The sequence below is a fragment of the Monopterus albus genome, unplaced genomic scaffold (assembly GCF_001952655.1).
Source record: "Monopterus albus unplaced genomic scaffold, M_albus_1.0 scaffold26.1, whole genome shotgun sequence".
Classification (NCBI taxonomy): Eukaryota; Metazoa; Chordata; class Actinopteri; order Synbranchiformes; family Synbranchidae; genus Monopterus; species Monopterus albus.
Genome location: NW_018127906.1, coordinates 1,470,578 through 1,482,684, shown reverse-complemented (window position 1 = coordinate 1,482,684; position 12,107 = coordinate 1,470,578). Strand labels below are relative to the sequence as shown.

Below are 12,107 nucleotides of genomic sequence, written 5' to 3'. Positions count from 1 at the left end.
TCAATCTGAGCTGTATTTATGAGCTTTAAAACATTTATTGTGTACACACACACACACACACACACACACACACACACACACACACACACTTCGTTGTCTTTGCCTTTGAAATGTTAAAATTAATTTTATTTAATGGAAAAAATCCTCAAATTTTTAAATGTTGTGATCACAAGATAAAATATAGAAATCCACCACTGTGGAGTTTGCAAACCGTCACCGTGAGCGATGTGTCTGAGCTGCACTTTAACGGAAGCAGCATGAAGATGCTTCATGTTTGACATGTTAAAGTGGTTTTAAACGTTGCAATGTGACAAACTGTCTCTGGGCTGAAGCCGCTGCACAACCGTCTCTGTGCCCCTGTAAACATCTGCACACGCAGCTGGACTGACGTGTTTTATCTGGATGTGGTGTGTGTGTCTTTTCCAGGACATTTTATATTTTTCTTTCTGATGTTATTTTATAATTAAAATTAATTATAGGTCAATACTTAATTTCAAAAAGGAAATGTGAGAAGCACTGTAGGATTTTTAATTTAAACGTCATGATTTTTCCACCGCCGCTCAGGAAAACCAGTCGCCGACTTCCACTGCACCTCCCTCGGCTTCAGGAGCTTCAGGCGGCTGGCTGAGTCCTCCAGGCGGCTCCCAGCTCTTCTCCAGCGGCTTCACCCCGGCCTCTCCTCCAACGGGATCCCCGGAGCTCCGCGCGTAACGGCTCCGTGCCAAACACGGAGGCTGCGCGCTTTTGTCCCGTGAGGCAGACGAGGGAGAAAAAAGAGAAAATCCGGGAATAATGGCAGATTTGCAAATGTTTTTCAATTGATTTGACTCAGTGAACGCAGGATTTGGTTTTTTCTGTCTCTTTCTTTCTTTTGGAGAGTTTGGCTGCACGCGGGCCGAGCGGGAGTTTATTAATGGAGAGCCGCGTCTTTATTGAAGGAGGACACGCTTTAATGAGCTTTTTCCAACAAAAAGCTCTCAGTGAGTGTGTCCCGGTGTCCTCTGCGCCTTTATATTCGCTCTATACAGCCAATAAGAAACCACTTAGTCCCGAAAAGACGGCGGGAAGTCAGGAGGCGGAGGGAGCGGCAGGTGACTGGCACGCGTAAAGACAAGAGGACAACGGGAGCAGAGGAGAGGACGATGAAGGAGAGAAAAGAGGAGAGAGAGTCCGCAGAACGAGAGGAGGTGAAAGGAGCAGAGAGGAGGAGGTGGTGGGAACGGGCCCAAATGGCGACTAACATTGTTCAGCTAACATGATTAAGCGCGGCGCGGCGGCCTCATTAGTATTCATGCGGGCCGCACAGACGCAGCATGTGTGCCGCTAATAATCCCCTTTAAAAGCCCTTTAATAATCATCAGCAGAGTGTCAGCTGCTCGAGAATCAAAATCAAACGCTCCCACTTCTTCTTCTTCTTATTCAGGGTCTTTATTTTCAACAGCTTGTCGCCGTTCTCTTCATCATAATCCTCCTCCTCATCAGCGGCTCGTTAAAGCTCCATGATGTCTGGGGGGTGAACAGTGGGGTGCACTCTCACCTGCTGCGGCTCCGAGAAGGGCCTCCTTTATCACACGGGTGTGGGTTGATACATCACACGGATGTTTGCAGCATTTATCGCGTAAACTCGACACGAAAAGATTCAGCGCGCGCGTTACATTTAAGGCCGTGATGGTGATGGAAACTTGTCATTTTATGTGACCTCATCACACTGGTTTTCATATCAGCCCCGGAGGCGCCTTTGTGATGCGTGGCGTTGGGCTGCGCAGATGACATGACTTGGCCTGATTCATTGTTTTACAAATATACAAAAATAAATGATTGAACCTCATTGGTTTCACCGGGCGTGGCGGGTTCCTCACACTGAGAAACAGAACGAGGTTCCAAACAAACCAAATGCATTTTCTTCACTCTTGGCCTTTGTATTTGTAGGTTTTATGTTGATAACCTCGGGCCGGTTCTCGGGGGTTTTGTGCAGCGGTGACGCACCAGGTGAACGTCAGTGATTCCACACAGCGGTTCAACCAAACCCTCAGTCTGTCAGCTGCACTAACTGATGTTGAATCTAATGGGCAGGTTAATTAATGTCAGGACCTGACATTAATTCTCACCCTGAGAGACCGGAGACCCGTATCACACTCTGCTTGTGGCCTAGTGGTCGGAGGCTGGGGGCCATAATGGTTGCACACTGGTGGGTGATGGGAAGAATGGGGACCATGGGTACACGTGTACAGAGGAGCGATTTTCCCCTGAACTGAAAGACCCGTCCGCTCTCTGAAACTATGTCCTCTGCTCAAGGCGACACATGAAAACATATGAAAGTATGCAGCCTACAGCTGCTGTGAGCAGCTGGGGCCTCGCGCTCAGGTGCCCCACGATGTTTGGCTTTCTCCAGGTGAGTGGCTCTTCCTTTATCGTCCTGTGGATTAACCTGGTTACAAACATTCAGCGCCACGCAGCCTCTCCACATTAATGTTAGGACGTATAGTCAAAGCTTCAAACATGTGAAGAAACACGGCCCTCTATGGGGACTACATTCACAGTGGGGGCCCTGGGAAAATGATGCAACCCAGTCAGTCGAATTTAGGCTAAAGTTAACGCACCACAATGACGCCGTGCGTTTTCATTAGTACTGGATGTTAAACAGTGTTTATATCTCTCAGTGCCGACACACTGATGGTACAATCAGTGCTAAGGTAGAGTATGCTATGTTAGCAGCATGGCTAACAAAACATACCGGAAACTCACAGGCTGGTCACGCGAGTGAAGCCGGTCATGTCGACTGGTCACGACCAGTCCAACGCAGACCATTTCCTTAAAACACAGCAGCGTTTTTACCGGATCAGCCTGAGCGCCCTCTTATGGTTGCTCGCTTAACTGCAGTTAACCACTCGGGTCTGGTGAAAGCAGAAGTCGTCACAGCTCATTGCAGCAACATGGCAGGATCCGTTCTCCGCACATTCTCCCTTATGAACAACTTCTTTTGGTACTTGATTAGGATCCAGAGACCGTTTACAGCCACTGCACACAGAAAACAACAGTAAACTGTTCAGCCATTGCTTGTTATTTTGACAGCAGGGAGCTCAGGTTTCTAGGTTGAACCAGACTGAAATCATTTAGACTGGAGCTGCACATGCCCTGGAGTCAAACAACCTGGGATAGTGCAGAACTGTCCCATATTTACCTTCTGGTCTGGTGACAGGGACAGACCTCAGCCACACCTAATGCTGAACTGGACTGGGAGCCACGATCCCAGCACCAGCACTGATCCTCACTGATGCTCCAGAGCAAACCCCTGCTGCTGGTTCCACATCTGGAGAGGACTGACATCAGGAGCAGCACATCAGTGAACATGGAGTCATTGTTTACATTGTTGCCTACAGATGGGTGACGAGTGAGAGGATCACCCAGCACAGAGTCCCAGTGAGGATCTTGGCCACCACGTTCCACCAGGACAGCTTCACCTTGACTCTCCAGGTCTCTGAGTCTCCAGGAGGGATGAGCACCATTCTTCCAGCAGATGTACCCTTGTGGTGTTTAGATGATAGTGGTGGAGACGCTGTCACTCTCCTGTTCAACTGGGCTGAGACCTGGTGACTGGGAAGGCCACAGCATCTGGTTCACATCATGGTCATCCTCATCAGACCAGTCAGTGACCCCTGGTGCCCTGTGGAAACCTGGAGGAGACTGCTCTGTTCTTTAGGTTCCTTTACTCTGTCCACATACTTTTGGCCACGTGCTGTGGGCGATTCAGATGGTTTATTGCCCCTGTTGGTCCCTGAGCTTCATGGGGAAACATTTGGACACGATCCAGATCACCATCACTTTAATCTTTAATCAGCTCTGACACACACACTCACACACACACACACGGTTCATCTGTACTTACCGAGCCCTTTCCTGTACTTTATGACCACACACACACACACACACACACACACACACACACACACTCTGCCGGTAACAGCGCAGTCTTCACGTCTGGTTGTTTCCTGTCTGATTTCTCCATCAGTCATTATCTCCATCCATCCTCCCTCCATCTCCATCTCACCTCTCTCACCCCTCTTTTTTCACAACAGTCCATGTATAACCCTTGTTTGTAAATGTGCTGATACTTTCACAATAAAATCTCTGATGCTCTCTCCTCTGGCAGATTTTTAATTGGACTGGGTGGGAGTCCGCACTTCGTTCTCCATGCGTCTCTCAGCTGGATCTCAGGGATAAATCTCAAACATGGCCGGTGACCAACGAGAACACTTTGGATTAGACCACACGTTGTGTCATTTAGTATTAATGAGGCTCAGCAAACGGTTGCCGAATGTTTCTAATGGGGAAGGTTTTGGCAAAATGTGTTGGAGCTCCACCGGGTTTTGTCCTGAAGCAGCTCAAATGTTGAGGTGGGAAAAGTTACGTGCATCAGTGTAAACGAGGTGGAGCCGTGCAGAGGAGCCGTGGGCCTCTACCGCCAGCCGGCTCCTCTGGCCCTGCCTCAGGCTGCTTCATCGGTCCCTGGAGGTCGGCAGGTGTGTGCATGCATGTGTGTGATTACAGTAATGTCTTAATGACAGATGACATCACACCTTCAATCAGACCATCTGTCTCTGCTCTGGGAACATGAATAAATGATAACTCCCACTCTTCATGTCAGGATAGAGAGATGCACTGAGGGTGGACCGGACGCACTGGCCTGGAGTCAGTCCGCACACAAACACGTTTGTTTGCTATAGCTGTGAGGACCCTCACTGACATAATGCATCCCCTTGGCCCTGTCGCTAGCCTGAACCATCACAACTAAATGTCTGCCCCCGACCGTGACCGAAACTGGATTCTGACCTGAACCCCTGAACAGAGCTTTGGAGGTGTGGGACCAAAATCCGCCCACACAACCACAGAAAGATGTGTGTACACATGCTGCCTTACAGATTCAGAGTACGAACCACAGCTAGAGCAACAGAGAGCAGGAGCCACAGAGTCGGCGAGTTGGAGTCACAGTCAAAGCCTAAAAGAGTCACAGACTGGATGGAGGACTCTGTACACCGTGTGCTGTGCTAGCCAGACAAAAAGGTTCAGGCAATTAAAAAAGGTAAAAAACAAGATTGAACTTTGAGGCTTCACGTTTTTCCTAAAATCATTGTGAACCGACATGTTTGTTTAAAGAAAACAATGAATTAAAAAAAAAAAAACAATACAACTGCATCAATAAACACCGTCAGTGTTTTTACCTTTAAGAAAGAAGTTGCAGGACAAACCGGTCCTCAGCAAAGAAAGATTAACACCTGCAGGAAAGAGCCTACCTGGTGCAGATGGACTAAAACAACAGCCAGTAGCATCATCCAGGGCCGCAGACTTCTGGGGACATCGCCATGTTTTTTCATGCTCTGCTGTTTAATTTCTATTTACAAGGTGAACAAAGTCACAATAACGGCAGCATTTTCTCAAACAATAGGAGTTTTGGTATCTATTATTACTTTTGCATTGTCTCTCCTTCTCAAAAGCAAAATGCTCATTTGTTCATTAGTTTTACGGCCCAACAGTATCGACTAGCAGAGCAATTCAGGGAATCAACTGGCAACTATTATGACACTGAAGTCATGTTGCGTCCAGCTAGTGGACACTTTGTGAAGGTGCCACCTTGGGCTCTGGGTAACTATTTTACAAACCTATCCATTCATCGAGAGAGTCATTAGATTGCAGGAGATAACAACCATTAATTACAAGTCAGTGCAGTAAAACTGGCTCCACCTGTGGCATCTACAGCTGCAGAATTCCCCCTTAATGATAAAGTAAAATGTAACAGGGACACCCACACTGATTGTACTTGGATACATTTCCTTGTTCTTGTATTTTTATGTACTTCCTTCACTTGCTGCTTTAAAGTGCCTTAGATTTGTGATGTTACTGCCTATTTAGATGTGTTATTGCTCATCTACATTATATTTCATTTGTATTTTGCGGCATTCATGTGGACGGCAAAGTAAGAATTTCATTGTACAGGGAAACACGTTTCCTAACTGTGCATATGACAAATAAACACTTTGACCTTGAGTATTTATACTGTATGGTACAGTATTAGTACTTTTACTAAGGGACCTGAATAATTCTTCCACCAGTGGAAACTCACTCTTTATGTGATATCACTCCAGAACATGTTCAGTGAGCTGAAGGCTCTTATTTTGTACAAATTGTTACTTTTGGTCCACGCTAACACAAAGAGATCTGGTTCAAGACTTCCTCAACATTAACTCTGACTTGAGTTAACCAGGTGGAGCAACTCTAGATAACTGAAGTAGACTTCTTTTAGCTCAGACTCTGTCTTAGTGCTGTGACCTGAACAAGGTAAATACTGAAGCTCGTTGTTGAAGAGACATTTGCGGCATTTTGGCATGTTGCAAATAGTGAGCTGCACGTGACCTGCAGGGCAGTGTCTTCCAGGACTGGGCAGTTTGGCTGTAGCCCTGAGCAGCTTTGTTAAATGCAGGTCACACACCAAAGACTCAGTTCAGGAAGAGATTCTGTATCCAGAGATAAAAACACAAGTCAGTCAGAAAGAATGAGCCTGTTTATTAACCCTCATGTTAATCATCATCATCACCACCATCCACCTTCCTCTTCCCTCAGCCACGGACAGCCTCGTGGCTCGGGGTCACACACAGCTCTATCTGTCAATAGAATCTAATAGAAAAATCTGCAGGTTACATTGAGGACATCTGTCCATTAGAAAAACAACAGAAACCATGAAACCATGAAACCAAAAGGCTCCCCATCACCCCTTCAGAACGAGGGGTGTGGGGCTGGGACAGATCGAAACCGTAGTGGATGGGCAATGTGTCGAGTTCTGGTTCGGGGCCTTGGCAGGCTGAGTGTGGTTACTAGGTTCCACTCCAAGCCTGGACCTGGGGCTGTACACAAGGCAGTTGTCCATTCCAGCAGGTTTAATAATTGTCAGGGTTTAAAGCCCCTCATTACAGCTCTCCTCGTCTCGGAGCTGCTACGCTAACGAGCTGCGGGACTGTTCAACACGCCTGCAACCACAACGTGCACCGTGCGACGCTTTTGTAATCACACGGTCTGAGTGCAGACGTGCTGAAAAATATCAGATCCCATCAGCATTTTAACATGGCGAAGTTCAGGCAGACAGACGAGAAGAGACAGGTAGCCTAGCAGTCTTGAGAATAAAACACATACTCAGCTTCTCTTTGCAAATCAGTTACACAGCATGTGAATTAACCAATATCATTTTTAACAGGATAACAAAGTACATTTTTAACTGTGGAGCACCCGGCAGAGTGGAAATTTACACACACCATATTATCTCATCGACAAACTGAATATTCATAACTGGATAAAGAGATTTAAATAGACCCCTGTACAGGAGAACTCATTATTATCGTCATCGTTATTATCGTCATCCTCGTCACACATACAAGAAGCAGAACCACCGATTTGATATTCAGCCAGATCTCCCTCGACATAAGACAAACCTCTCTGTGGTCCGACACGCACGTTCTGCTAACACGCACACGACATTCAGCTACTGCACAAACACACACACCAGACAGGTAACATAGCTCTAAAACATACTGTACAGTTCAGGCTGAACTCACACCTCTAGGAAGATACAAAAACATCTTTGACTAACAAGTCTTCTAAACATAAATGTGTTGAACAAGCTAATTAGCAGATCCAAAGTCTGACTCAGAAATGGGAATTCAAAGGAAAAGCAACAAATACTTTCATGTTCATACATGTATAAAAAGGCTACACAAATGTCTCAAAGAACAACGTGCATGTTTGAGCAGCATAATCCGACCTCAGCACACACACACACACAGTATTGCCAGACAGATAACCCGCTACGTCAGCAAACACACAGCCAAGGTTGGAATTACACTTCTAGGAAAATACACGCAAGTGCCTCTGTGAATTTATGCAAGAGGTCAACAGTATCAACAGTGTGCATGAATCAAGCTAACAAACATACAAATTGTGTTTGGTGGCTCACAACAAAGTCAAAAAAATACTTCCTTGTTCATATAAATACCCACTGGCAGTTCTGCAACTAATAACCATTTTTATCAGATAAATATGTACATTATTTTCTTGATTAATTAGTTGTTTTGGTTAATAATGTCAGAAAATTGTGAAAAATGTCCAAAGCACAAATGCCTTGTTTTGTCCAACAAATACTCCAAAACCCAAAGATGCTGCATTTACTTTCATAAAATACTAAATCAACATAAATATTCATATTTGAAATATTTTCTTTAAAAATTGCAGAAACAGATTTAACCAATTATCAAAACAGTTGCTGATGACTTCACTGCTGACTGATGGCAGCAATATATAATATTAAACACTATAAAATTTCTGTGTATTCAAGAAGCACAAACCATCATTAACATGCACGCATCATACAGCTAACATCACACATAGTTCAGCTAATAACACACAAGTTTAACACATATACATGACCCACAGCTAACAAACATTCAGCACGCTGAGCTAGAACACAAACCCTTCTGCTAATAATCACTAGCTCGTCAGTGTTTAAACATTTATCCATGTCCTGTCGGCAGAAAAGGAAAATTTGGGGATGTTGACATTTAATGATGTTTCGCTATTTGTTATACAGATAAATTAAACCTCAATTGCAGTAGCTGTTTAATCATTTTTACATTTTTTTAAGTTTGTTGCAAAATTTGATTATGTAAATGTTTTACCATGCAGAATTTGATTAGTTATTTTAACAATTAGTCTAAAGAAAAGTGAAGATACATCTATATAAGAAAATTAGAAAATGGAAAACATATTCCAGCTTCACAAATGATATAATAAAACAAATTATAAACAGAATGTGTTCGGGATTTCAGACAAAACAAACCATTTGAAGAAATGGACTTTTTCACAAATCTGACATTTTATAAACAAAACGACCGATCAGTTAGTATGGAAAATAATTAAAAGATTAAAACTGGACGAAAAATAATCATCAGTTGCAGCACTAGCAAAACAGATTAGTGTTGATATTCCGGTGTTGCTGCCGGTGAAAGTTCTTTGGAGCATTTCTGCCACTGGTTCCTGACAGGACATAGAACAGGTTTCACTAAAAGCTGACATGAAGGGTTTTACTCTGTCAACTAATTACTGTCTACGCACTGTCAAGAGGACAATACGAAGTTAGCACACGTTTAGCTAACAGCTATATGTCCAGCTAACACACCCCAGCTAGCTAACAACAACAATTCTGCCACCCTATTCATTTAGCTAACAAAAATTTGAAACGCATTTTCAGTTAAAAAAAAAAAAAAAAGCCAACTGTTAAGCTAGCTTTCAGTACTCACACAGTTTAGCTAACACAACACATCATATGACTAAGCGTTATCGTTCAGTTAACTTGCACATTTAGCTAATAAAACCCTTCTAACACAAACAATTCAGCAACCCCATTTATTACTAACTTTTAGTTAACACACAAAAACACCATACAGCTAACAGAAACAATTAGCCACCATTCAGGTAAGACAACTGAGGTAACATGCAGCTTTTTGCTAACAGACATGGTTTAGCTAATGTGTGCATTTAGCTAATTCATCGCTAATAGAAACAATAACTTCATTGTTCAGCTCCTAACACTTCAAATCAGCAAAATAGAAATGTAGAACTAAATTACAACAATAATAATGTTTCACTGTGTCAGAAAATAGTTTTTTTTCTCACTTCCTGTAATGAAGCTGAGGTGGGGAAATGTGGTATCGACTGCAGGTTAAATCCTGTGGAGGACACCAAGTGTGTGACCACAGAGAGATCTGGCTTTAGGCAACGCAATATAAATTGTCATTTATTCATCATTATATCGTAAAAACTAAAGAATCACCATAAAGATACAGGAACAAGAACTATCATCAAACCAAAAAGAAAATAAACGTGTCATTGCACCTCCAAGATGGCGACCAAACGTGTAAAATTAGATCAAGAACAAACAAACCCAGCGAGCCAAGATTTAGTACAAAAAGGTTTTGTCTCCGACAGTAAAACATTACATTTTCATCTGACTCATTAAAATGTCAAAATTAAAAAAAAAAGTCAACACAATCTGATGCATGCTTTAAAACATTATCAAACAAAATAATAATAATAATAATAAATCTGATTTTCTTACTCAAGACTGCTAAGCCTTATACCGTTTTCTTGTGGGAAAATAAAACTAGACAAAATATAGATTATACTGGATTCTTTTGTTCAAAGCCACACTGATACATCTTTAAATTCAAGTTTGATAAAAATAAAATGAAAAGAAAAACCAGGTCTACGCTGTGGTGAGACCAGAGACTAGTCCAAAAAAATCTGCCTGACAAAATATCAACTTTGCAAGGTTAAAAACAGAAAGAAGAGAGTTCGTGATTTTCAGTTAATCCCTAGTTTTTCTCTACAAAAGGAAGGAGGAAGCGGAGGAAGAGTGTTGCTAGGAAACCCCAATTCGGTTGCCGTTGACGACCGTCTGAGGTGTTCACCAGCGAGGGGGGAGCCTCTAGTGATCCTAAAGACACAGGAAATTACATCATCAGCCAGAAAGTGCAGACAGGAGCTATGCGTTTGTTTGTGCCATAGAATAAACCTCAATTCTCTTATTTCATCATTCCTCACTCCTTAATATCTGACCAACCGGGAAATATTTCTGGTCCACCATCTTGGAGAATGTCCCACAGTTCTTATTGCTAGGAGTGAGGATTAAGGAGGAGACAAAAACGATGACACGAGAACACGCAATCCAAACAGTACAGCAGTAAACACATGCCATAAGGTCACGGGTATGCTTAACAATCATGTGGCAGTAGTGATTGTGACACAGGCGAGAGATCAAGCCAGGTGATAATTAGGCATCCACGTCGCAGGACACGCCACTTGGGTGTTGGATGACAACGTGGAGGACTTTAATGCAGGTGACCTGGGCTTGAGTCCGGTTTCAGACAAGTTGTCGCTGCTCTCCACTGTGGCAGTGTTATGACCTTAAATACATGTTTATTAGTGTTGTCATTAAGAAAAACGTCCTCCAAAATAAAAGGTGTTTATCTCAGTCTGCCCAACAAAACCAGTTGCCATGGTTTCACTCCTCTTCTGAAAGCAGCAATCTGTGCAGTTATTTACCAGTGTCTTCGTCCACCTTACTCAGTCTGCAGGTTTCACGTGAAGCCTGCGGGGACGCTGCTCCGACCATCTACAATCGGTAGCATTGACAGACAGTTTAAACTGGAGGCTTTTCAGTTTGGAAATCTCATTCTGTTAAATCACGATTTTGAGTTGAAAACGATTCATCGATCAGCGTCACCCACAGACTGTGCCTAAAGATGAATGATGTGAAGCCACGCAGGTCAACTGCCCCCTGGTGGCTGGTTGCAATATAGGTCATAAACCTTGCTCTCTCTCCATGTTAACGGAGTTAGTAATAAATACATTTTTGTGATTTCTGTCATTATATGCAGGTATTATCAGACTGATTTGTGTACAAGTGGTCATCTTCCTCGTACATGTGTCTATTAGTCATTTATGATATAAAGAGGGGTGTATTTAGGACGACTGACATCTTTTAATTGGCAGCCCGACACCATGGCTCCACTTCGGGTTGGTACTGCACAGATTCTAGTTGCAAAACCAGTCCCAAAAGCAAGATGGCCACCACAGTATTTGTGGTATTTTGGCTTCACTACTGCATAGTGGCAGGAAGTGGTGACGTGTCATCCTTTATTATAATCAATCTTTGGTTTGAGTCATTCACAGGGTTTTTGCAGTTTTCATCAAAGTACTTTTACTGTACTTTTGGTACTTCAAGCATATTTTGATGCCAATACTTTTGTATTTTTACAAAAGTAAAAATCTGACTGCAGGACTTCTACTTGCAACAGAGTATTTTTACACAGTTGTATTTCTAATTCTTCTTTAGTAAAGAGACTTGAGTACTTCTTCTACCGAGACATTCTACACCAGACTTAAGGCTGAGAACTAAATTCAATGCTTTTCAAGACCAGCAGACACCCTGTCTATGTTACACTCCCCCGATGGTCCCTGGACCAACAGAATTCTGTTTCAGGAAGTGTTTGAATGAACCAGCAGGA

The 12,107-nt window shown here is 43.3% G+C and overlaps 1 protein-coding gene across 5 annotated transcripts in view; it reads right to left on the bottom strand.

The window, feature by feature from the left end:
- Positions 1-9,412: 9,412 nt before the first annotated feature.
- Positions 9,413-12,107, bottom strand: part of LOC109957361 (far upstream element-binding protein 3-like) — a 25,607-nt gene continuing 22,912 nt past the window's right edge. For all 5 annotated transcript variants that reach the window (XM_020595188.1, XM_020595189.1, XM_020595190.1 and 2 more), the window contains one exon: positions 9,413-10,534. In XM_020595188.1, coding sequence (XP_020450844.1) covers positions 10,526-10,534 — 9 coding nt within the window. In that variant the 3' untranslated portion in view covers positions 9,413-10,525. The remainder of the gene's footprint in view (positions 10,535-12,107) is intronic.